The sequence below is a fragment of the Sapajus apella genome, unplaced genomic scaffold (assembly GCF_009761245.1).
Source record: "Sapajus apella isolate SASKATOON/1434 unplaced genomic scaffold, GSC_monkey_1.0 scaffold63, whole genome shotgun sequence".
NCBI lineage: Eukaryota > Metazoa > Chordata > Mammalia > Primates > Cebidae > Sapajus > Sapajus apella.
This window is the reverse complement of record NW_022437003.1, coordinates 11,847,673-11,875,081: the sequence shown is the minus strand read 5'-3', so window position 1 is coordinate 11,875,081 and position 27,409 is coordinate 11,847,673. Positions and strand designations below refer to the sequence as shown.

Below are 27,409 nucleotides of genomic sequence, written 5' to 3'. Positions count from 1 at the left end.
AAATGAAATCTGTGTAAAATGCTTAGCACAGTGTTTGATATCTAGTAACTGCTGATAATATTAGCTGCTGTGTAATGATGAGAATGATGATGGTGGTAACCATGATACAGCAAGGGGTTAGGGAATCAGAAGGAGAAGTAGACAGGAGGAGTATTGGAATTCCTCAGACATGTATTGAAATACTCTTATGTCCCAAGGTGAATTCACAGGTAAATGACACATGATTCCTATTCTTGGACAGGTTGAATAGCATATTATGTGATTATAGTTGACTGTGATCAATGTTATAATACATTGACTTATAAAAGTGGGTGACGACATAGGTGAGGAGGATGTTAATTTTGACCACAAGATTAGGAAAAACTACAGGAAATAGTTGATCTAGTCTTGAAAGATTTTGCTATTTGGTAAGGGGTAGGGATTTCAAGAAAGGACATTCCAGGCAGATGAAACAGACTTTAAACAAAGGCAGGGAGACAGAGAAATCATGCCACTGTCAAGCATGTAGACTAGGGTAAACTCAAAGAATGTATAGCAAACAGATGAGCTGGGAATGCTCCCAGGGCCAGTTTATGATTGCCTAGCATGTTACTGCAAGGAATGTGGATTTCATTTGAAAGGTGGTAGGTTGCTATTGAAAGGTTTAAGCTAAGAAGCTAGATGATTAAATGTCTGCTTTGACACATGCTCACATTGAAGGCAGGGTAGAAAATGAACTCAAGTGGGCAGAAAGTGGAGTCAGGAAGACCAGGCAGGGGCTCTTGTGATGAGTTTGGGTACCTGGTGAGGCCCTGCCATTTGAGAAAAGCTGACAGGTGGACTTGATAAGATGGAGGGGTCTATCAGAAGGGATAGGGGAAACAGGAAGAGAGAGAGGATGTGTAGAAAGTAGAGTCAAGATAAGACTTCGCTGACTTGAGCTTGGGCAATTGGGCAATACAAGGAAGGAACTTTTTACAAACCCGAGATTTATGTTTTAATCTTCATGATCCTCTAGTGGCAAGAAAGAAGTTGGATCTTTAATACTATTTCAATTCCAGGCTTATTTGATGTTTTCTTGTTCCACCCAAGAGATTACCACTTGAATTATGCCACAGGGCTAGAACCAAATTAATGCCATTTATTTTTCTAAAATGTTCAAGTAGGGATAGACAAATTTGTTCCCCAAAAATAAATTCTAACCTCAAAATGGCCATATATAATTCAGGGCTTGGCCATCTAATGTGATAACCACTAACCAATGTGGCTTCTGGGCACTTGAAATGTGGCTAGTCTTATTAGAGATGTGATGAGGGTATAAAACACTTACCAATATTCAGATATTCAGTATGAAAAGAAGATATAATATTTCATTAATTTTTATATTGATTACATGTTGAAATAATATTTTGGCTATATATATTAAATAAACTATATTACAAAATATTTCCCTTAAAAAGTTTTAATGTGACTACTAGAAAATTTAAAATTACATCTATGGCTCACATCACACACACACACACACACACACACACACACACACATTTTTTTTTTAAGAGAGAGAGAGCTAGGGTAGAGAGAGCAACTCTGTTGCTCAGGCTGGAGTGCAGTGGTACAGTCGTGGCTCACTACTTTGACTTCCTGGGCTCAAGGGATCCTTGCACCTCAACCTCCCCAGTAGCTGGAAATACAGGTGCACACAACCAGCTAATTAAAAAAATTTTTTTGTACCAATGTGGTCTTGCTACATTGCCCAGACTGCTTTCAAACTCCTGTTCTCGCCTGGCCTCCCAGAGTACTGAGATTACAGAATAGAGCCGTTGTGCCCAGCCCCATATTATATTTCTATTGAACAGTGGTGGTCTGAGAAATTTGAGTTTTGCAGTGCCAGTATTTAATGACTATGTATAGACCAAGGGTATATTTTTTATTACTGCATCCTCTTCCCATTACTGAGGAATGTCTAACCTCTGGATGTTTTCTGACACCTTCCTATGTGTCTTTATTCTTATTAAGAAAGTAGTTACCATAGTAACTGCCACAAAACCTTGTATTTACTATACCTGGAGGGAAAGACATAAATAGACATCAATCTGTCATTCAGGTTTTCAGGTTTACTCATTTATATTTTTCTCATGTCTATCTGGGTTTTCCTTTGCAACCAACAGTAGGAGACCTGTCCTCTTCTTTTTCTTTTTTTTTTTCTTTTTTTTGAGACAGAGTTCTGCCTTGTCTCCCAGGCTAGAGTGCAATGGCATGATCTTAGGTCACTGCAACCTCCACCTTCCAGGTTCAAGTGGTTCTCCTGCCTCAGCCTCTTGAGTAGCTGGGATTACCTGCACCTGCCGCCATGCCTGACTAATTTTTGTATTTTTAGTAGAGACAGGGTTTTGCCACATTGGCCAGGCTGGTCTTGAACTCCTGACCTCAGATGATCCCCCCGCCCCGGCCTCCCAAAGTGCTGGGATTACAGGCGTAAGCCACAGTGCTGGGCCAAGACCTGTCTTCTAACTCCCATCTATGTCACTGGCTTCTCTGGGTCTGCATAAAAACAGTCATTAACCATGCTGACCTCAGGGCGGATCTGTGGATACATAGTTATAAAATATTTTGAAAGTGATTCTTAGGGTACAGTATCTGTCTAATGTCACATATTTTAACATGAAAATAGCATCTAACATTACTTAGAATAATGGAGGAAGGCCGGAGAGAGAAAGTAGTTTCCTCTGGTGATTATGGGTTGGGAAGATGTAGGAGAGAGAAAAGGAGTGAGACTAGAAAAACTCGTGGAAAGCTGACCAACATTAGCATTTGTTCTCATCAGCATAAATAGTTCTTTTCCTGTATTCAGCAACAAGGCTCCACTGGCTGGGAGAAGTTTGGGAGCCCAAGCTATGCAGATAGTTCATCTTGGCTTTGATGTGGAAAAAGCAAACAGGTTGGAGTGTTTTTTTTTAACTTGATCATCATATTGTGTGATGCTTTAGGTGTTACGCTCATTTATTGCCATCTAAGTTCCATTCATGAGTGGATTCTGTTTTAACATGCTTGCTCCTTAGTGAGTCTCATCTGGACAGACAACAGATGCTAAGACAGGGACTGTGGGAAAGAGAGGAATTATTAGTGTTACCTTCACCTAGGACAGGTGTGGCTTCAAAATGTCTATATAGAATGGCCTTAGGGGTTACAGTATGGTTGAAAGTGGAGGCTGGGTGCTTGCCCTTTCAGAGGTGTTTGCCTAGCAAAGCAAGCTGTTGTCACTTGGGGCTTGTGCTTATTTGAGGTGGCTGGGAGAGGGTTTATGAGAATCGAGGTGAGGGCAGGGGTTTTGGCTCAAGATCCCTCAACCCAAGCTACGCCTTTGGCATTTCACAGAAATATGGCAAAAATAATAAAAGATTCTTGGCTTTAGGTTTTATTTGCACATGCTTTATAAATCTACCTGAAGCTTTCCAACTGATGATGCACTTGACCATTTGAAAATCCGTTCAGTGACTTATCCCACGTACAGAGAACCATCCTAAAAGAAAATAGGGAAAGCTGCTCCCATCCCATCTTGAGACATTCCCACTCACTCTTCATTGGTATTTATGAGGTCCTCCACTCAAGAACTGAACTGAAGGGAAACATGAGTGCATAGCAGAAATGCAGTCCTGCTAGGGAAGGTTCAAGGAGAGTTAAGTGCCATTGTTTTATGTTTTGAGGTCTCCCTCCCTCTTCCCTTCCTAGGGGGCAGGGCAAAGTGGATGATGCTGGGGGTGGGGGAAAGGGGAGACAAGTGTGGTTTTCCCATCGGAGCTCAAATAGCAGTTAGAATTATATAATGGAGCTGCCCTGAGTCAGGTGACGGGATCACTGAGTAATTCCCTGCAGAAGGAGACAAACGGCATGTTAAAAAGCTCAACAAATACTCAAAAAAAAAAAAAAAAAAAAAAAGCCCAGGCTGTGAGTTCCAGACTTCCAAGCTGCAGTTTCCTCTGAATCCTCTCCAGGCTGAAACAGCTGTATGGGCTTGCTGAGTCAGAAGACTTCTAGAGGTTGGGGATGGCCGAGGCAGGTCCGGGGTCTGGTTTGGATCTCCGGCTTACTTTCTGTTTCATTTTGAAATGTTCCCGGTTTCTGAAACCGGTTGCCTCCGATGTGAAGTAAAACACAGGACGCCAGCTGGGCTTTTAAGGACTGGGGCTCTGTGAAGGTAAGAGGCAGTCTGTGCCCCACCGGCCGAAGTCTGCCACTTTAGAGAGGTCTGAGTACTCGCAGGTCACACCCAGGAGGGGTTGGTGCCCCTGCCAACTGTTCTGGGCTCTGAATGAGGTGGAGAGACCATCGTGGAGGCGGTTTATGGTTAGAAAAGGGATAAAATGGACCCTCCCTGCCGGATGGGTGGCCACCTAGTCCACGGTGAGTTGAATTCATCTCCCGACTTTGGTTGACACCCTCCCCTTCTCCATTCCATCCCACGTGGGAGCTGGTCATCAGCCAGGGAATTGGCACAGCTGGGAAGGAAGGCGAAGGGGCTGCCTGGCACCGAGAGGGCTGCATGGGCGTGTGTAGCATGTGTATTTTCAGAGCCCGACACTTGAGGAGACTGTTGCTCAATTTAAGAAAGCACAGCTATTGGAAACCCAGGAAACAGACCCAGAGAGGAGGATGCATGTGGGAGCAAAGAGCTTTGGGACGCCTTTAAGGTAGGCACTGGCATCGGAAGTCATGTTACTGCAGTTTGTTTGTTTGTTTGTTAGGTGGATTTTGTATTGGTTTGATGCTTTGTTCGGTTTAGAGAATTCTCCTTTGATGGAGCTGCCAATATGAATAGATTTGGTTTTGAAACCTTCAGACCGGGTTCATAGGATGTCCTGGAGCCCACGGTGTTAGTGTAGATGCCTCAAAGTCAGAGTGGATACAAAACGGGTGATGATTTTCAAAGGAGATTCACTTGCAAATCTCACTGCAATGGAGACTTGCGGGGAGTCGTGGTGCCTGCTGAGGCAGGCAGCTCTTAGGAACCTCAGGAAGTTTCTGACTTAAAGAGACAGGAAAGGAAAAATCAAATCCGCAGCTGTTATTTTGGGGAAAGTGGGTTCAAGGAGAATTTGTGGATGAAGAAAAAGGAAAGAAGACTTGGAAAACAAATGGATAAGTAAGGGATAGCCTTGGTGGGATCTCAGCTTGGGGCCGTGGCATTTTGAGGTTTGCTGCATGGAGATAAAAATCAATATGGGAACTGATAACAGCTCACTCAGCACGAACAAGAGATGCTACATGGATTCTTTTAACACTGACTGCTAAAGAGCCTAAGAAATGGCAAGGTGTTAGTTTGGAAGAGTTTATTTCTAAGTGTTATTTATTTTTTATTTTTTGGCCCCATGAGCTGCTCTGAACAAAATATGGTGATGTTAGAACCAAAAGGAAAGCATCCTTAGAGTGGTATCTATAAAGAGGTATTCAAGTTTTCACTGCCTTTCATTCTTTTTCTGCCTTGCTCTCAGTTTTGGGCAAATTATATGAGTTGAATGTATCTGATAGAAACAACTCTTTAAAAAGGGGCCGGGTGCGGTGGCTCACGCCTGTAATCCCAGCACTGTGGGAGGCAGAGGAAGGTGAATCACTTGAGGTCAGGAGTTCAAGACCAGCCTGGCCAACATGGCAAAACCCTGTCTCTGTTAAAAATACAAAAATTAACCGGGCGTGGTGGTGCACGTCTGTAGTCCCAGCTACTGGGGAGGCTGTGGTAAGAGAATCGATTGAACCCAGGAGGCGGTTGCAGGGAGCCCAGATCTCACCACTGCACTCTAGCCTGGGTGACAAAGTGAGACTCTATCTCAAAAAGTAAAAGAAAAGGAACAACTCTTTAAAGTGGTACAGTTATCTTTTAAGAGGATATTTGAATATCAGAATCGAAAAATGATCCTAATCTGAGGTTCTCAAATCTTCAAAACCATGGATCACATTTGGGAAGCAAAAAGACTGTGGATCATGAATTTCTAGTCTTTACTATCGCCCCATTAACCCCCTCTCTTCTGATGCTCAACAAACACATGATGCTCAAAATAGTTTTGGTTTTGAGTGTGTTGCCTTGTACACTAATTCTTTAAAATGTGCTCATCCTCATAGATCATGGTGCCCACATTTTCCATACCAAGGACTGGGACCTGTGATCTTACAGAGGGTTTTTATGTTGCTTTCAGCATGAGAGACAGTCTGAGAAATACAGCTCGGATGCCAGGTTTTATTCGTTTCTAGGATAGCCAATAGTTTATGGGACAACTGGTAAAATAGGACAGATTTTGAAATTTCAGTCCTTCTGGAAATCAAGGTGCTTTGATTAAAAACATAGGTTTTTGAGTCAGGTTGACTGGGGCTTCCACTCCGATTCTGCTACCTTTCAGTGAGTGGCACTGAGCAAGTTTATTGACCTTTCTAAGGCTCGGTTTCCTTATCCGTAAAATTGGAGAGTAATACCACTTTACCTCACTGGCTGTATGGGAAGTTAATTATATGGAACATCCCACAGCACTGTGCCTGGCACACTTAGTGCCTTAAAAAGTACCTATTATTGTTGTTATCATTTATGGTATCTAGTGACCACAAAGTACTTGAAAAACAAAGTCACTTTTTCCCTTGAATGTGCCAGTGAATAAAGAGTATACAGGTATGTGAAACTCTAGCTCATATTTGTGATCCTGCAAATATTTTGGAATTAATTCAATAACACTTGTATTCCGCTATATGAGAAGGCATGTTTGTCCCCGTGTTTTCAACAGAAGGGTAAATTTAACTGGTTTAAGCCAGAGAGGGCATCAGCAGCAGCACCAGATAGGCAACATTTGTCCACAGACTCCCTGCACTCTACCACTGGGTCACAGCGACCCCACACTAGGGAGGGCCCAATAAGGACAAAGTAGCCCTTATCTCTGGACAGCCCCAGACACCTTCTAATGGATACAGTTTGGTGTGGCAGGTTTGATTTTCCTGCCTCAGCCATACTATAAGTTATGATTCTGCCCTTTTCTCATCCTGAATCTGATGGGCTTAGAACTCCCGTAGGTTTCTACTCCACTTGGAAAATTTCTGCAGATGGGCTGGAGTGGTCCATGACTGTACACTTCCAAGCCTCCACTAGGGACAGCACAGAACCTACCACCCTTATATGGCCCCTTAATGACTGTGTTTTTGTTTTCTTTTTGCAGTCTCCTAACATAGGGATTTAATGCCTCCCATAAAGCAAACTTCTGATCGTATGCTGTAAAGTCCAAAGACAGTAGCATAATTACTCTAAAGGGTAAAGATGCCAAAGGCCTTTACTTTGGCATTCCACGGGTATTCGGCTTCCTGCAAAGTTCAGGATCCACAGTTGCAGGGAAAGGATTTCATGAAAGTTCTCTAGGTATAGCTCGGGCTTCTCTAGGAAGCTAACTGGATAAAAAATCTCTCCTGGAACTTGTCCTAAAGAAGGCAGAGTGAAAAATAGTGTAGGGTGTTTTCTTCTGAGAAACCCATCACAAAGATAACACGAATGTCTAAAATTAAGAGAAACAGAAAAAATAATCCAACGGAATACAGAAAGATGAGACATACGTTTCAAAAACAGTTGAGATGGAAAAACACCCAAACCTGTATATATTATAATGCTAAGGGAAAAGAAGAAGGTGTGGAATGTTGGAGAAATAGCAGAGAAAGTGCTATTGAAAGACTTGTTTATAAGTTCATCTGCCCTGGGTAAATCATTCAGTTGAGTCAGTTTCCTCACTTACAAAATAGTAAAAATAATTCCTACCCTACTGTCAGGGCATCAAAGAGGAACATATGATATCCTATGTCCAAACTGAAAGGAAGACAAGAACCCAAAGTACAAACTTGTGTTAACAACTATTTGGGATTAAAGAAATTGACCTCCCAAAAAAGGAATATGTGTGTTACTGAGAACCAGGATTTTCTTATAGATCGTAATGAAGAAAATCACCTTGGGTAGTCCATAGCTAATGTGTTCGTTTGCTAAGGATGCCATAACAAAATATTACTAGATGGCTTAAACAATAGAAATGTATTTTCTCACAGTTTTGGAGGCTGGTAAAGTTGGTTTCTCCTGATCTCTCTCCTTGGCTTGTAGATGGCCGCATTCTCGCCTCATCCTCCCATATAGTTGCCCCTTAGTCTGTGTGTGTGTGTGTGTGTGTGTGTGTGTGTGTGTGTGTGTGTATCCTGATGTCCTTCTCTTTTTTTTTTTGCTGTTTTTTGTTTTTGTGTTGAGGCAGGGTCTGTCTCTGTCACCCAGGCTGGAGTGCAGTGGTATGATCTCAGCTCTCTGCAGCCTTGGTCTCCTGGGCTCAAGTGATCCTCCCACCTCAGCCTTCTGTGTAGCTGGGCCACAGGGGTGTGCCACCACTCCAACTAATTTCTTTATTTTTTTAATTTTTTTGTAGTGACAGTCTCGCTATGTTGTCCAGGCTGGTCTCGAACTCCTGGGCCCAAGTGATCTCCCTCCTTCGCCTCCCAAAATGCTGGGGTAGCCACTACACCTGGCCCTAACATCTCCTATAAAGACACCAGTCATATTGGATTAGGCCCCACCCTTATGACCCCATTTAACCTTAATCATCTCTTTAAAGACCATATCTCCAAATATGGTCTCATTCTGAGATACTAGGGCTCAGGGCCTCAACATATGAATTTGGAAGGGAGCACAATTTAACCCAAAATAGCTATCAAGTTAATTAAGAAAACTAATTAAAAGATGCATTCTTCTTGTTTTAGGAATTGATCAGATCCATTAGGGAACATGGTACCTCCATAGAAGAAAATGGTATCTCCAGACTGCAGTGAGCAGACTCTTTGAAAGGCAGCCTGGCAGACCTGGCCCAAGCTTCCAGAGAAGCCTGACTTTCTAGAGTATTTGAACTATGAGAGAAAGGGAGGACCTTGCTTTATTGACTTCCACCTGCGCACTCTGTCAAAGCACTGGCAGATTGTACCTAACAAGTTTGCAGCTCTGTGGTGACAGCTGTTCTTGGAGGATGGATTTAACATAGTTTTGAATTTGATGTTCCTTTAAGGTCAAAAGGATTATGGCATGTCACTTTTTCCCACTTCCTTTCACTATTCCATCACTTAAAGGAAGATTGATCCTATCATCCAGGTTTCTGCCGTGTTCTGCAGAATCATACATGCTCTTCTCTGTTTCTTCATTCAGTCCTCAGCTCTCCCTGTCCCCATTCAGCATGAACAGTGATATTCAACGACATGGTTACTTGAAATACACACACCTAAGCACATGTATGCATACACATACACACTGATTTATATATTTTTGAAACAGAATTGGTCAGTAGAGCGGAAGATGATTTGCAAGCGGTATTTACAAGTGACTTCCTTTCTAAACGTCGGATCTCAGAATTCAGAGAAAGAGATAGGAAGTCCAGCTCATAGCTGAGGTATTCTCATAAATACAGGAAGTGCAAGGGAACTGACGCCTATTCCAAATGAACAGACATGAAAAGGCATGGACAAGAAAGTAATAACAAGAGTGCAGCAGGTGATTTGCAGGTGTACACAGATGAGGGTGAGCCTGTTCACTGCTTCCTCTTCCCTCCACAGCTGTACCATTAGCAGGACCGTTTGCACGCTCTGTAAGGCATAGACCAGTTCCCTGGTAGCAGCCTACATGCTCCATTCAAACTGGAAAATGCAACGTAAAGGGGGAATCATGCAGGCAAGACGTGTACTTTGATTTTCTTTTCAAAAAACAACTAATGATGGTGAAAAATTATATTTGCAGGAACAAAGCAGCACATATTTAGTAACTTGTAAAACACCCTGTCACATCTTTCTTCATTAAAAATATGGTATGCCTCCAATGCCCAAGAAGGAAGTATTCGTTCCCTGATCTCACCTCCTGATTCTCACAAACAAGAACTCACTCAGTTATGAGTAGACAGACTTACCCTTAGACCAGGCTCCATTTCAGAGGCAGAGAAGTAACAGGTTATTGTACAAAATTAGTTTGCGCAAGCTTCAAGCTATTTAGCTGCCGTGGTCTGGCCAAGTGTGAAGTGCTCTCGTCATTGTTATTAGAATGAGGCTGTTGAAAGACCCTGTGATGTAATTCTGAGTATGTTGGCACCTGTATTATTTAGCTCTGATTTCAAGGTTCATGACTTGCCCAAAAAAGGACCTGGAGGCTGAAAATGTTAAGGACAAACATTCAGGAATAAGTCACCAAACTTTAAGAAAACAAATTAGTATTGGCTCCCTTTGGCTTTCATATAAACTAGGAACTATTTTTTTTTTAATTTAAAGTTGGTTTGTTCATCTGTAGAATTTCTCAAGTAAAAAAAATATGTTTTTATAAATATCAGGTCTTTTTCAGTAGAGCAAAACCAACTACCTTGTGAGTATTTTTGTTATTGTATTTAATCAGTAAGCATTTATTATCTACTGTACTAAGGACAAGGTATTGTGCAAAGAGTTTCACAGCATATGAGAAAAGGAATCAGATCTACTCATACCTATTCAGAGGAATAAAAAATGTACATAGAAGTTTTAACAGAATATAGAAAATGACAGTTTCCATGAGAACAGAAAAAAAGGATTATTGAGGATGATAAGAGGGAGATGTTTATTCTGGCTAGAAAAGGCTTTAGAGATGTTTTTAATCTAAGAGTCTTGAAAGCTGAATAGATATATTTTAATATAAGAAAATGGGGAAGGAAGGAGGGAGGCAGGAGATATTTTCAAGAAAGGAAGGGGGGTAAGTGGAATGCCAATTCATAGCGAAAGGCATGCCTGGAGTGTGCCTGAGGCATGGTGGCCAGGCCAGTTTTGTTGGAGGAGAGGGCAGAGAGAAAGGGATCTAAGGTAGATGCATTGAAAAGAATTTGAATACCAAGCCCAGAAGTGACATGGTCAGAGCTGACGTCTATGTGTAGGGCGGAGTGAATGGAGGGAGACGGGGGCGCCATCAGTTACAAATGCAACTGCAGTGGTGCGGAACATAATGGTAATAAATAATAATGATAATAAATAATAGTAACAGCTCCCACTTGTTGAGTGCCTAGTAGTTACTCCGTAGATTATGTCCTTTAATTTGCACAGCAAGCCTGTATGGTAGGTACAAATGCAGCTTGTGCTCATTTCTCCAAGGTCTGTTAGGTACAAACACAGTCTGCCCTTGGTATCCACAGGGAATTGGTTCCTGGATGCTTCCACTCTCTCCTGCAATCCCCCAACCCCTGCCATGTTCAAGTTCCTGACATAAATTATCAGGAAATATATATTTCCATATAATCTATGCACATCCTTACACATAGTTTAAATCATCTCTAGCTTACTTATAATACCTAATAGAACATAAATGCTAAGTAAATAGTTGTTATACCATATTGTTTATTAAATTTGCATTATTTGTATTGCCATATAGTTATTTGTTATTTTTGCCTGACATTTTCAGTCCCCCCATGGATTGAACAGAGGGCTGACTGTACAGCTAATCTTCATTTTTCTTGGATTCTGCTTTGGCAAAATTTGCCTACTCACTAGAATGTATTTGTCACCCCAAAATCAATCTTTGTGGTGCTTTCACAGCCATTCACAGACATGTGCAGTGCAGCGAAAATTTGAGCTGAGATGGAACAAAGCGAGGCTCTGCCTCCTTGTTGGAGCTCTCATCCTGTAAATATGTCCTTTTTGCAGTTTTTTTTTGTGCTTTTTTTTTTTTTTTTTTTTTTGCATTTTGGTGCTTTTTGTCGGTGGTTTTGCCATTTAGAATGGCCCCAAGCATCGTGCTGAAGCGCCATGCAGTGCTCCTAACTTCAGAGAGGCTGTGATTTTATGGAAAACATACAGTGAACATGGCTCAGGCATGAGTGATAGTGCTGTTGGGCGTGTGACTTCAGTGTTAATGAATCAACAGTATATGTTAAATCTGGTGTGGCTCAACAGAAATAAACAGAAAACCAAAGGTATGGACAGGTGGGCTGGAGAAAACATGCTCACAGAGACTTCATCTTGCATTTCCCGCAGTAGCAATGGTTCAGCATTTGCTAATTCAGTGTTCACAGTACTTTATGAGACAAAACTTCCATAAATAGTGAGAATCCATTAGTTATTTACTTCCCACAGAGAAGGAAACTGAGGCTTGGAGAAATGAGAAACTTGGAGGCTGCACAGCTAGCATGAACTGACACTGAAATGTCATAAATGGCACACATTTCAAAAGACATTAATGGGCCCGGACATGGTGATGACAAGGAATGGAAGAGAGGAGGCAAAGTGTAAATGATTGAGGGAGTAGAATCAATAGGCTTTGGCCACTGACTGCACATGTGGAGGGCTAAAAGGAGGAAGAGGTACAGGAGGACCCTAAAATCAGGTGGAGGTGATGGAAGGTCGAGTCTGGAGGGCCTGAGGGTCAAGGTTCCAGGGAGGATAGGCAGCAGGTTTAGCAGGAAGTAAGGACTGAGGCTGGGGGCAGATGGGCCAGCCATTACTTCCCGAGCACTCACTATGTTCTAGATGCCCCTGAGAGGCTTTAGCTAAATGATCTCATTAAATTCTCATGACCCTATGAGAGAGAAAGAGGGACTATTATACCCATGTTACAGATGAGGACAGTGAAGCTCAAGGACATCAAGTAACTTATCCCTGGACATCCTGCTGATAAACCATAGAACAGGGAATGCAAACCCAGGCAAAGGGATCCTGGCTAGTTGTGATCACAGTGAGACATTTTGGAGTTTCAGATCTTGGAGGAAGAGAAACATTAATATTATGATACCTGACCTTGTTCTCTAGTTTCTTGTTTTAAATTTTACTTTTTCCATTATTCTCCTTATACCACATATTTTTCTACCTTCATGTTTCTGTTCAAATTCTTTTCCCCCACAGGAAGATGCTTCTCTCCGAGCCTTGAGGTTTTCTTGTTTTGTTTGGTTGATATTGCAAAAGGGTGATTAAAATTATTTGGTAGCTGAAAAAATTGGACATTTTAGTTGTGTTATGTTATATTGCGCTGTTGAGTGAAAATATGCAAACATTTCAGTGTTTCCTAGAGTATAATATATATTACTGAGAAGCCACTCTTGCATTTCACATTGATGGAGCTGCAGGTGACTTACAGATGTGCTTATTAACAGAGGAGAGCCACAGCTATGCTGTTTTTCTACTAGATTTGGATAACCTGGAACAAAAAGATATGGTCCTCATTTTACATTTCATCTCTGATCTAAATTATCCCTGAACCTTCTTAAAGACCTGAAGTCTCTCTTTACGTTTCCCAAATTTGTATTGCTGAGAATTATTTGCCCATGTTCCTGAGCTATTACGAAATTAAATAACCCTCCATACTTAGATATTAAGGGGCATTCCCACAGCCCTCTTAGTAGTACTGTTCTTACGGATAAAAGTGTTTCCAAATACAACAAATGTTTCTTCTTCATTATACTAAAAATTGTGAACAATACATAATAGGGAAAAACTCTTAACAGAATATTGGGCTCCTTTCTTGTTTCTAAAATGGCCCTCCAAAATGTACAAGGAGGTGGGCATTCTTTCTGACCACATGGAAGGTGCTGTCTCCTGAGCTGTGGCGCTCCATTAAAACACCTATGCCCACAGAGTTCAAATGCTGAGGATTGCAAGAAGAAAAGTAAGCTTGAATCTTTGTAGGTAAGTGGAAAGGAGTTCTCTTACAAGGGAGTCTCTATTCTTTGAAATAGCCCAAGTCTGAAACCCTTCATTTATAAATTAAAGAAGAAACCTGCTGAACTATACTGAAACCAGGGAGAGAGAGAAGCAGTGTTGCTGGCAACCGTGTATACTCAGTCAGCTGTAACTCTTAGGTGAGTAAATTCTGCATGTGTGCAGAGACCTGGTAGTGTAGAAACAAAGGCTATGACCAAGAAACCTTAAGAAATCTTTGTCCTCTTCTTAAACTTCCATACCCTATAAAGGAAACTGGGAAAAGTCAAGCCACGTTTGATTTCACAAACACTTGAAACCATCTTTCAAGCATCCTGGACGGAATCAAGTCCAAAGTGGGCTTTGCCAAACCCAGGGGAAATTCACTCCATATGTTTCTGATTCATTTATACTTTAATCATCAAAATAATGTTTTGCAAGGACTAGTTTTGTCCAAGAAAGCTTTTACGAGCCATTTAAAACACTATCTTGAAAACAGGAAGTTCTGTTTTGCCAAGAGCTGACAGACACCTGAGCACCGGCTCTGGAATTGGTTGCTGGGGCAGAAGTTCTGGATACTGAGGTTTCCAGCACGGCAGAGCTGGCTTTATCATTCCCTCAGGGAGTCTGTGTTGAATGCCCTCTCTACTCACCAGAATTATAGAACTCTTTCAGGGAAAAGAACTCCAGGGAAAAGTGACCACTGGCTTTCATGATTTCTGCTCAGACTCATCACCCTTCGTGGAATCTCATGCCCCCTTCCCCACATTCCATTTGCTAAAATGATGGCTCAGAGATAACTTCTCTGCTGAAATCATCATGTTAGAATTGTAGCTCTTAAAAGCCGAAGGTAAAATTTCACAGAGGAACCTGGAAAACAGCAGCTTCAAAGGAGTCACTGACTCCAGGAAAAGGAAAAGAAAAATTCCCTTTCTTTCTGAGTTTCTTTAAATTTGTTTTTCATGGCAAAATACACATAACATGAAGTTTAGCATTTCGGCTATATTTAAGTCTTCAGGCTTGTGGCATAAAGTACATTCACAGTCCTGTGCAATCATCACCATCATTCATTCCTCTCCAGAACTCTTCATTTGCAAGAGTAAAACACTGTGCCCATTAAACAGTAACTTTTCATTTCCCCCTCCCTCCAGCCCCTTGCAAACATCATTCTACTTTCTGTTTTAATTAAGGAGTAACTAAATTCATCTGGTGACATGAGCTTTTTTGTCACTAAAATATGAAAGGACTTTTGTTGTGTGGATTCTTGTACAAGGGATATTGGAGGTATAGCAGGAAAATGTCTTTGATGAGATTTGTATAATTGACACAAATGGACTCCACTGATCCCCAGGCAAATCATGAAACTAGAGCTCAGTGAAGGTGTTTCACCAGGGAGTTCTGCTGCTGTGTTGCTCTTTTGATGATCTGATAGTAAAAATGTATAGAACCTTCTTGAAAAAAAAAATGTGGTTGTCAAACTTTAAAATGCGTTAGAATCTCCCAGGGATCTTGTTAACCTGCAGATTCTGATTCAGCAGGTCTGAAGTGGGGCTCGAGATATTACAGTTCTAACAACCTCCCAGGTGATGGTAATGCTGCTAGTCCATGCACCACACTTGGAGAAACAAGGTTCTAGAAGAGTGGTTCACGACCTTTGGCAGTCTTTTTAAGATTCTAACTCAAATATTCTGGGTGGGATTTGGGCCTAGGTAATTTTAAAGTACTTCAAGTAATCCTAAAGTACAGCTAGCACTGAGAACCTCTGACCTGGGGAAATTGAGTTAATATTTTTAGTCTGCCTCTCTTAAAATCAGATATCTCCTCTGAGTCGTTGAGTATTAGATTACAGGGAATTCATACTTGACTTCTCTAGTAAGAGCCTTAAGTGGCTATTTCTGTGTTCCTGATAAAAGAAAGAGCCGAATGCTTCAGATTCCAGATATGCTAACTACAGAGCTGACATTCAGCTATGAAAATCTAGCAACCTGTCTTGTATTTTCACCCCTGTAAAGGGTATTCCTAGGCCGGATATGGTGACTCATGCTTGTAATCCCAGCACTTCAGCAGGCCGAGGTGGGAGGATCACTTGAGCCCAGGAGTTTGAGACCGGCCCAGTCAATGTGGTGAAACCCCATCTCTACCAAAAATATATATGCTCAGATACTTAGACACATAATTGAGAACTCAGAATCTTGTGCTAAAAAAAAAAAAAAAAAAATCAAGAGAAAATGTTATCTTAAAAATGTTAAGAACAGGCCAGGTGTGGTTCACACCTATAATCCCAGCACTTTGGGAGGCCCAGGCAGGTGGATCACCTGAGGTCAGGAGTTTGAGACCAGCCTGGCTAACATGGTGAAACCCCATCTCTACTAAAAATATAAAAAATTAGCCAGGCGTGGTGGCACACGCCTACAATCCCAGCTCTAAGGATGCTGAGGCAGGAGCATCACTTGAACCTGGGAGGTAGAGATTGCAGTGAGCCAAGATCACACCACTGCACTCCAGCCTGGGCAATAGAGTAAGACTGAGTCTCAAAAAAAAACAGCTCACAAATGTTAAGCACAAATGTTTCAATTCACTTGTCTCCAGCATTTGTTTATTAAAATAATGTAATATTACTTCTGTGGAACATCTGATTCTGATTTTAGCTGCATCCTGATGGATCTTCTTGGTTGAGTCATTTGCAAAGTGCACCTCTTAGAAGCTGAATGTGCTGTCTGTGGTTGAGGTAATTAAATACTGTGGACTTAAACATTAGAGAATGCCTGCCAAAGACAATTATTTCAGTTTAGCTTAACTGAGACGAAACTTCTCTTCCTCACAATAATTAGCCAACAGGAGCAGTTATTTTTTAAGGCCACTCCTAATTCCTGATAATAAAACTGTGGCAACATAATAAAGAACATATCCCTGTTTATTCTGGCAGATGGATGCAGACCCCATTTAGCTAACAAACACATCAACTTATTGAAATATTAAACCCAAAAGAAGAAGAATTAAGTACACAGCAGTATTTTAGAACTTAAATTTAATCTGCCAAAAAGCCACTCTTATTCACCCCATCTTTTTGCCAATCGTATTAAAATGGCAGGCTTTAATTAAAAATTAAAATTAATTAAAAATTAGAATGAAAGACGTTGATGCCATGTAAACATTTCCCATTTTATGCCGTGGGCAGCTCATATGCATGAGCCAAAGACTGACCAAAACCAATCATCATTGCAAATGTCTTCTTAGCTGTTTTCTCCGTAAGCTAAAACTGTGTAGTAGTGATCAGTAGTAGACTGGTAATTAATGGAATAGACATGACCGGGACAGACTTGAAGAGGTGTTTCCTGTTCTTCCCTGCAATACCTGTTTTGAGATCTTGTGTGCTCTGTCCTGGCCCTTTGAGCTAACGTAACCCACTCATGCTCCAGGGCTGAGCAGCACAAAGCGGCCAGAGCTGGAAGAAACAAATCAGGGCCTCTCTTGCTTGTTTCTTCTCTGATTCCATTTCCACCCAACACTAGCCCTAGGACCCAGGCCATTCTTCTTGGCCTTTTTGCACATCATACTTATCTGTGTTCTTTTCAGTGCTTAGAATTCAGCTTTTCTCATAGGCTTAGGGTTTGCCACCCTTAAAAGGGTCTTAAAATATCCCCTACTGCCTCCTCAGCTGGGAACTTCCCACCCCCGCCCCTTAACCCCGGGAAACCCATTCCCAGTATAACAACAGGAGCCAGGCCAGGCCGGGCCAGCAACAATTACAATAAACTATCAACAAACCTGGGGTAAATGAAACTAAATGAATCTGGCCTCCAGGTTACTGAAGACACCCAGTAGGGCAAAAGGATGGGAAAGATGGAGGTGCCCTCGCGTGCCTGAGGGAACCGATGGCCCCCCTTGAATTTGGGTTCATGCATGTTCTTCTCTAGAACACCTGGCCACTTCTCATCACTGGGACTCGAGTTTTGAAGTTGAGGTTTGGGAAGGTGGCATGAGGAGAGAGACCTTAAATTTGTATATTCTTGGCCAGGCACAGTGGCTCACGCCTGAAATCCCAGTACTTTGAGAGGTCGAGGTGGCTGGATTGCCTAAGGTCAGGATGTCGAGACCAGCCTGGCTAACAAAGTGAAACCCTGTCTCTACTAAAAATGCAAAAGTAATTAGCTGGGCGTGGTGGCGGGCGTCAGTAGTCCCAGCTACTCGGGAGGCTGAAGCAGCAAGAATTCCTTGAGCCTGGGAGGCGGAGGTTGCAGTGAGCTAACACCGTGCCACTGCACTCCACCTGAGCGACAGAGCGAGACTCCATCTCAAAAAAAAAAAAAAAAAAATTGTATATTCTTTTAAAATCATGATTTGAAAAGGCACCCTTTAAATTTAAGTTCCCTGTAATGATAGAAGCTCTGATGAATATAATCTAGTTCCCTTGAGGGTAACTTTCAGGTGCACCCAGTTTTCACTTTTGAAGGGAAAAAGGGCGATGTGAAATTTTGAAGAAATGGCCAATAACCTCAACAATCTGCTTAGATAGTGCAGTTTTCTTCTTGAAGCAAGTGTGAACCACATTTGGATCCTATCTAAAAACGAAAAAAAAAAAAGAAAACAATGCCTAAGATAGTATCCACGGCAGTTGCTGGGAGAGGCCCCCTAATTCTCAGAGCCAGAGATTCTGTTCGGTTTTTGATGATTGATCAGATTTTTAAAGTGGATGCATTTTCACCAAGGGGGTAGGCTAAAACAAGGGAGTAAAAAACTGCTAATAAAAACAAATATTGTAATAACAAAGGATGGGCAGGTTCACAGCCAGGCACAAAGAATAGTGAGAATTAAGGCAAGAAAGGTAGTGAGAAATGTAGAAATAAGAAGCAGAAGGTCATCCCCAGAGCCTAAAGGGGATGGTCAGGAGCTCAAAAAGAAGTGCAAGAAAAGAGGAATTCCAAAAGCCTAACCAATTCCCTGCAATAGAAAAAAGCAAGCCAAAACTGATTAAGAAAACCGGTAATAAGACAAAACTAAGGAGCCAAGGCCAGCTCTCGAGTCATTCTTGTTTAAATAGTCTGGGAGCAGTTTCAAAACACTGATTATAGGCTTCATCCTAGGCCAGTTGAATCAAAATATCTAGATGTCAAACATGAGGATCAGAACTTTCTTTAAATGTCTCCCAGGTAATTCAAATGCACATCAAGAGCTGAGAATCCAGGACTGGGCTAACCAGGAAGCCTGTGTTATACTCTCTGTTAGGACAATAGTTTTGAAGGTGGACATTCTATAGCTGGCCTCACTGTCCAGCTGCCACCCACTGGCCACATGTGGCCAAAGAGCACTTGAAATGTGCCTTGTCCAAATTGCCATGCACTGTGTTAAGTATACACTGGATCTTGAAGACACAGTATGAGAAAACAAATAAGAAACATCTCAATAAATTTCACATTAGCTATATGTCAAAATAATATTTTGGATATATTGGGTTAAATAAAATATTTCAAAAATTAATTTCATCAGTTTCTTTTTACTTTTTTAATGTGGCCACTAGAATACCTTAAATTATCTATGTAACTCACACTATATTTCTATAGGACTGTGTTGTTCCAGAGCCCACAGGTAAGACCACGAAGCAAGAGGAGACCATAGGAAAAGCATTTTTTGATACTGATTTATTGTTTAGTTTTTGTATTCAAAGATATTGTTTAAGGCCTGGTATGGTGGCTCACACCTGTAATCCCAGCACTTTAGAAGCCGAGGTGGACAGATCACCTGAGGCCAGGAGTTTGAGATCAGCCTGGCCAACATGGCGAAACCCCATCTCCACTAAAAATACAAAAATTAGTCAGGTGTAGTGGTGGCACCTATAATCCTAGCACTTCAGGAGGCAGAGGCGGGCAGATTACCTGAGGTCAAGAGTTCAAGGCCAGCCTGGCCAACATGGTGAAACCCTGTCTCTACTAAAAATACAAAAATTAGCCCGACGTGGTAGTGGTCACTTGTAATCCCAGTTATTTAAGAGGCTGAGGCAGGAGAATTGCTTGAACCCAGGGGGTAGACATTGCAGTGAGCCAAGATCATGCCACTGCACTCCAGCCTGGGAGTGTGTTGTTTTTTAAAGGATCTGTGATATGTATTTTGCTCTAGGGTTGCTCGCTTACTGCCAGAGCTGTAAATTGTCAATGTCAAGGCACCAACAGAAGATGAACAAAACCAGAGGCCACGAGACAGGCTTGACTGTTCTGACCAAAGGCACGGTGCAAAGAAAGGAGATTATTTATTGTTATTCAAGAGTCCTGGGTTCTAACAGGTGGTTTTTTCAAAGGTGGGAGAACTAACCATCTTTAAAAAATAAACAAACATATTTCTTGGGGGTTGAAGAGGCTGGGATTTTTTAAAGCTCCTTTTCAGAGTTTTCCTATATTTTCTCATCTCTTCTTGACCAATGCAAACAATACCATTCTTTGTAACTCCAGTCACTTTCACATACTATATCATCCTCTTAATCTTTTGTACTCTTATTACACTCAGCATATTACTGTGGACTTTATCTATCCTTCAATTCCGATCTCATGACAGTCTTCTGCTAGAAGCAGTATTTTAGTTCACAAATGTCCCAGACTGTTAACCAGATTTGTCTCACTCACAGAGTAAAATCTTGGGGGACTCAGGATGTCGTTCTCTGGTATTAACTATTCATGTGACCTTGAGGTCAGTTTGTCTAGATCTCAGTTTTTCCAAATAAAGATCAAATTCACCAACATTGTCTAATTGGGTGACAACTCAGTTGAGGTGCCTTTCATTTCCAGTCTCATATACTCGGAATATTTGGTGGATACAGGAAGTATGTGCTGGGTCTTGGGGTTTGGGGTTTCCAAAAAGCTGACCCAGAGATAAGATTTTAAATGCAAGCAATGTTTTGGGAGGTGCACACAGCAAATACCAGCAGGGATTTGGGGAAGTTCGACAAAAAAGAGCAGAAAGTTGGTAAAGAATGTTATTTTCAAGCTAGAGACCATTGTGTGAAACATACGTGCAAGTTATTCCAATTTAAGTGTGTGGAAATTGGGTATCGATTTACTTCCTCTCCATCATTGATTGATCACTGCTTCATTGAGCATTGTCTCCCATACTCCCAAGGTCAGGGGAAAAAAAACCCACTGTATAGTTGTAGATGTTCCCAATGAGCTTCTAATTAGGGAAGTAAGCACCAGTGGATTGTGGATTGAAAGAGTGTTGACTCTATTACAATGAGTGTGTGAACTACGGGGGAAGTATGGAAAACGAATAATAAATTAGGAAATAGGAAAGCCGGTGGCTTGGTGTTTTGCATTCTTTTAAACTTGCTGTGACATTTCTAGAGATTACAAGGCATTGTTCTGCAATGCTTAGCAGCATAAACATGCTACCTCCACGATGGACATGGACCAGAAAATTAATTCGCAGCTGCACATTAAAAAAGAGTTTACAAAGATCCTGACCAGAGTGAAAAGGGTGGTATGTTAATAAATTATGGGTGTTCTATATTATTTATATGAAAATACTCTTAAAACTTCACTCTGCAAAAATCTGCAATGAAAATTTTTCTCTATATCCATTATTCAGAAATGACATTAAAATGTTATAGCACTATGACATTTTAACTAACAAGAAGCTCATTTTTAATTGCTTGGTATAGAAGGTTCAGTTTGGCCAAAAGCCTTTCTTCATGTATTTTGGGTCTTTCTTTTCTTTTTTGAGACAGGATCTCACTCTGCCACCCAGGCTGGAGTGCAGTGGTGTGATCACTGCTCACTGTAGCCTCCACCAACCAGATTCAAGCAACCCTCCCACCCCAGCCTCCTGAGTAGCTGGGACTGCAGGAACACACCAACAAGCTTAGCTATTTGTAAGCTGTTTTGTAGAGACGGAATCTCGCTAAACGCTGTTGCCCGGGTTGGCCTAATTTCTGGTCTCAAGTAATCCTCCTGCCTCAGCCTCCCAGAGTGCTGGGATTACAGGCAGGAGCTACAATGGCAGGTCAAATCTTTCTTTAAATGCACAGCCAGTGCGATAGGTAAAATGGGCCAGTTGGTCTTATGATCATCCGTTGAAAAGTTTTGGCATTTAGATGTGCTTCTAGAAATATATGGGGTGGGAGGAATGGGATAATTCAATTCCTTTTCCCCCTTCTGAACTTTATTTCTGAGAACTCAACTTGCCAACATCTATGAAAAATAGAAGAGACTTAGCAATCAATCACTGGGGGAGGCGGGTGATGGAAGGGGAAGGAGACAGCTAGCCAAGGAATTCTAAGCTTCAATCATTTTGTAGTTCAGAGCAAGAGAGCAGGATTGCTGACTTTTCGATTTCCTTTGAGAGGTGGTACATGAACGGCATATGGAATATTCTAATAAAGTCAAGTATAGGTTTAACTCCTTTAGGAAACAATCAAGCAGGTAAAACATAAAAGTCCTAGGGTGAATTTAGAATAAAAAGGGACCTTGTGGAGCATCTGATTCAACCCTTTCATTCAACTCAAGAAGAAACCAAGACCTTGAAAGTTTCAGAGATTTGCCCACCAGGACTCCAGAACTTGTAGACCAAAGTGTTCTCATACATGTCCAGTGCTCTTTCTGCCCCACCTGATGCTACGGTCTTCCCCACTCATCAGCGATTTTACTTTCTGTGGTTTTAATTACTCATAGTCAACCACAATCTGAAAATATCAAATGGGGAATTCCAGAAATGAACAATTCTTAACTTTTATCCATCTACTCTATCCTGCCTGGGTCATGGATCATTCCTTCATCTGGTGTCTCTCCCTGAAGATGCTTTCCACCTGTGAGCCACTAAGTAGCCATCTCAGTGATCAGATCAACTGGCCAGTTGTCACAGTGCTTATGTTCACATAACTGATTTTACTTAATTATTCTATTTCATTATGAGTAATAACTGCTAATCTTTTACTGTATATAATTTATAAGTTGAATTTTATAGATATATACATATAGAAAAAAACGTATATATAGGGTTCGCTATGATCTGTGGTTTGTTTGTTTGTTTGTTTTTGAGAAAGAGTCTTGCTCTGTTGCCCAGGCTGGAGTGCAGCAGTGCGATCTCGGCTCACTGAAACCTCTGCCTCCTGTGTTCAAGTAATTCTAGTGCCTCAGCCTCCCAAGTAGCTGGGATTACAGGTGCCCGCCACCACACCCAGCTAATTTTGTATTTTAGTAGAGATGAGGTTTCATCATGTTGGCCAGGCTGGTCTTGAACTCGTCACTTCAGGTGATCCACCGGCCTCGGCCTCCCAAGGTGCTGGGATTATAGGCGTGAGCCACCGTGTCTGGCCAAAAATGATCTGCAGTTTTAGGCATCCATTGAGGGTCTTGGAACATACCTCCCTGCAGATAAGGGGAAGGGTGCTGCTATATATTGCTGCTGTTCCTCTTCCTCCTCTTCCTCTCTCTCTCTCTCTCTCTCACTTTTTCTCTCTCTCTCTCTCTCTCACACACACACACATACACACAGAACTCATTTAAACAAGACATTTGACTTGAAAGGAAAACTATCTAGAACCCATTTCTTTTAGCTTATCCCTATATGTAATCGCTTCACACACACTCCCCCAAAAGGTTAGAAAGTTGTCCTTGGCTTTACAAGGATGGGAGTAAAACACTGGGATCCTCCAGTCAAACAAGGTCTGCAAGGATTTGTAGAAATCATTTGTTTAACATTGAGAGCCCAGTAATTAGGGTAATGTAAGGACTGAAGTTAAATGAGCATGTCACTAATGGAGAAAGGTGATTTTTCATGGAGTCCTTTTCTAGACCATTTTCTAGACCTCCACCTTGAGAAGCACTGCAAGCCATTTAGCTTTAAGAAGGGAGGGAGCACCCTTCCTGTGTGGCTCTGTGCTGCTTCCTCAGCTTCTCTTTGCCTCATCCGTTCCAGCGTCTTTGTCATATAACATCTCTGAACCTCAGTCTCCCTCTGTTGAAAAAGCATTTCTTGGCTGGGGTAGGTCTTGTCTTGAAGGAGGTCTTCCTAAGGAAAAATATGGAAATACCTGATTTTGAAAATGTAGGAAAAACATGTGCATGTGAACACATTGCTAGGTCCCCTCCCAAGGCCTTCAGAAAGGGGCCCAGGCCTAATTCCAGCTCCTGTATCTTCAAGGTAAATCTGCCTGTGCATTTCAGCATGCTGCATGTTTCCTTCCGTCTCTAGGAAGCCGACAGCATCCTGCCCAGCCTGGGTTGCAGCAGCGCCCTTGTCTAGGAGCCTGAGTCCTATCCACGCCACTGCTCTTATCTCCACTGGCTGCCAGAGTCAATGTTCAAAATCTGAATCTCATCATGGCACCCCCTTGTGCAAATCCTCCCTCCCTGATTTTCCACCATCTTAAGGATAACCACTAATTCCTTAGAAAGGCATCCAAGACCGTCCGGGAGGGTCCAGCCCTTACCCTTCCAATACTCACTCTTGCCAGGCTGTCAGGAGCACGTCCACACCCCAGCCACCCATGCTGTCTGCCGTTCCACGCAGTCAGGGCTCTCCTGCCTCCATGCCTGCTATCCTGCTCTGCCTCCTCACACTCTGGCTCCCATCTCTCTCTCTCTCTCTTTCTCTCACTTTTTTATTATACTCTAGGTTCTGGGGTACATGTGCAGATCATGCAGGATTGTTGCATAGGTACATACATGGCAATGTAGTTTGCTGCCTCCATCCCCCCGTCATCTATATCTGGCATTTTTCCCCATGTTATCCCTCCCCAACCTCCCCACCCCCCACTGTTCCTCCCCAGCCCCCGCCAACAGACCCCAGGGTGTGACGCTTCCCTCCCTCTGTCCATGTGTTCTCCTTGTTCAACACCTACCTGCCTATGAGTGAAAACATGTGGTGTTTGATTTTCTGTTCTTGTGTCAGTTTGCTGAGAATGACGTTTTCCAGATTCATCCATGTTCCTACAAAGGACACAATCTCATCATTTTTTATGGCTGCATGGTATTCCATGGTGTATATGTGCTACATTTTCCCTGTCCAGTCTATCATCAATGGACATTTAGGTTGGTTCCAGGTCTTTGCTATTGTAAACAGTGCCACGACGAACATACGTGTACATGTGTCTTTATAACAGAATGATTTATAATCCTTTGGCTATATACCCAGTAATGGGATTGCTAAGTCAAGTGAAATTTCTATTTCTAGGTCCTTGAGGAGTCGCCACACTGTCTTCCACAATGGTTGAACTAATTTACACTCCCGCCAACAGTGTAAAAGTCATATCTCTTTTTTAAGACTTTGTTCCCAAGTCACCCAATAGCAATGCCTCTCTGTGTTCCCCAATAAAAATAAGCATTCCTTCCCTCATCACACCCTGAGTCTTAACATCTGGGATACGTTATTGCTCTGATGAGCTTCTCCCGCTACAAAGCTTGACAATAGTCACATATGTCTTCTTTGTATTTGCAGTGCCTGCTGGGACAGTGCTGGTTCATAGCTGATGAAACATGTTTGTTGCATGGGGTCAACTTCGTATTAACTCCTTACTTACTGTGGCAGTATCAAATCTCAAGGGAGGGAGTGTTTTCCAACTTTTCAGAATGAAATTGAGTACTAACAAGATATGAACCTCAGAATGCTTCCATCTGCTATCTGACCACTAGGATCACTATAGATTTTAACTGGAATATTCCTATTGATCACTGGGCTTGGTCTTCTGCGTTTGCAGACCTTCATGGCAGGAATGATAAGGCCAGCTGGTGAAAAGAGGAGGGAGATGCTCCTAGCACTGTTTTGTCCTTAATATGCTAAAAATGATTGCTGATTTTAAGGTCCTTACTTTAGAGGAAGCTGAAGAAGAGAGTGGCCAGCAGACCACTCCCCTCCTGCCTCCATCCCAGCCACTGAACGTATTGTACCTGGTGGACCAGGGGCTGTGTTGGGCAGAGACTGTTGCATTTAATCTTTCTTCAGGTGCAGGAGTGAGAGAGTGAATTCTGCTCTCTTTTTGCTGCTTGAAAATTTCACCTGGCCCCTTGTTCTTCACTTTCAGCAGATTCCCTCTAATCATTATTACAATCATTAAGCATGTCTCTGCATCCATTAGGTGCATCTCTGAACATGGCAGTGCTGCACCAGGCATTGAACAAAGGATGCAAGTCAGCCAGCAGATTCTACTTTCAGAAGTTCACAGTGCACATGTGGCTATGAAAGAATCTTTGATGCGGTCCAGAGACCCTGCCTGAGCTCTGTTTTGCAGTTGGCAGTGGGTCTTTAGTGGTCTGACATTCTGGAGAGACTTTACTCTCAACCACAGAACGGTGGAATACCCGATTTGAATGCACCTGCAGGTTTTGATTGCTTACATTGGGTTGTATTGTGATGGCATACTCAATTAGGATGCACCTGCACATTTTCATTGCTTGCATTGTGTGGTTTTGGTGTAACTTTGTAGCATTGTGAGCCTCACACACAGGCATTATTGTTTAGAGAAACATTTCCTTTCTATGTTTATATGAGGAGGAGATCCAATGCAGTGAGTTTTCCTTTAAAGAAAATAACTTCCCCCCCCCAAAAAAACCCACACACAACAAATGTTACAGTGTATTTGGGGAATACTGTAATCCACCATGATTCTTTCTAGAACAAAATCAAATGCTAAAGCTTATCTCATCCTTTAGTTGTTGAATACCTGGTAAATAACACAGTTTATTTGGAATGGCTGATTTAAGAAGACCTGCTTTTCATCCAGAAAATGGCTTTCTGAAATGTTCGTTTTTGTTTACATAAGGATGAAATTACTCTCACAATTAGCATGCTTTGTTGTTAGCCACAAGTGGAGATAGTTCTCTTCACAGTATATAGAAATGTTCAATCTACTGATGGGAAAGCTGATGACTAATTATGAGATCCTGGTCAAATTATTGAGTTGTTTTGTGTCATAGCAAAAGGAGGGTGGCGTAAGTTCTCAAGGTAACAATTTTTATATGTAGTGAAAACCTGTTATTCTAAGTGCATACAGAAAAAAAAGCATGGAGTGTGTGTGTGTGTCCACACATGTACACACATGTGTGTGACAAATGATAGGTGCTGAAAGGCTTGTTATTTGGCCTGTTCCTTCCTTTTTGCTCTTACACATTCAGCTTCCCAGTGGCCTTCAAGTGACCAGGGTGAGAGAAGGATTCATGTCTCCCCTCATCACCCTCCCAGACCTGGACTCAGGGCACCAGGGTCTGGAGTGTCAAGCGTGTCACGCACAAGTGAGATGATATGCTCCCGGAGGCCACATGTGTTTTGCCAAATAGCACAGTGACTTGCACTTAGCCAGTATTGCCCAACAGACATTGGAATGAATGCATAGGAGAGTCAGGGGTTAAAATTGCTGTTAGTTTAGATTCACTATTTTTGAGTCACAAACAGAATGACTTCTATGTGTGATTGTGGCAAGAAGGATAGGATGAAGCGGGCAGTTTGAAAAAAAATTGTCTATGAAAACTAGTTGAGACTCCCATGTCCCAACTCTTAAATAAATTATTTTTACTCCATTCTAGAGACACTGGTGCAGACCAAAGACAAAGACAGCCCGGAAGAGAGATATGCTTGCTGTTATTTATATATTTTTATGAAGTCTCTCCTTAGTCATATTTTCATTTTTCAGAAATTCCGAAGTAGGACTGAATCTGCCTACACGATTTCTTTAAAATTAAACTTGTGCATCGATATTCATAGCTCCGCCTACTCTTCCTCCCATTTTTGAGGTGTACGCAGGTTATACAGATGTCTGGGGATGTACTTCCATTCTTCT

General features: G+C 41.9%; 1 protein-coding gene across 13 annotated transcripts in view; it reads left to right on the top strand.

Moving 5' to 3' along the window:
- PHACTR1 (phosphatase and actin regulator 1) overlaps nucleotides 1-27,409 on the top strand; it is a 586,592-nt gene that overhangs the window by 245,970 nt on the left and 313,213 nt on the right. Inside the window, exon 1 of one of the 13 annotated variants that reach the window (XM_032247697.1) lies at nucleotides 2,964-4,174. The exons of 8 other annotated variants lie outside the window; for them this stretch is intronic. Coding sequence is in view for 1 of the 5 variants with exons in the window: in XM_032247695.1 (XP_032103586.1) it covers nucleotides 4,341-4,380 (40 nt within the window). In the remaining 4 variants the exon portion in view is untranslated. Of the gene's footprint in view, nucleotides 1-2,963; nucleotides 4,668-27,409 lie in introns of those variants that run through there. 4 more of the 13 variants (XM_032247695.1, XM_032247696.1, XM_032247699.1 and 1 more) reach the window with 4 other exon arrangements.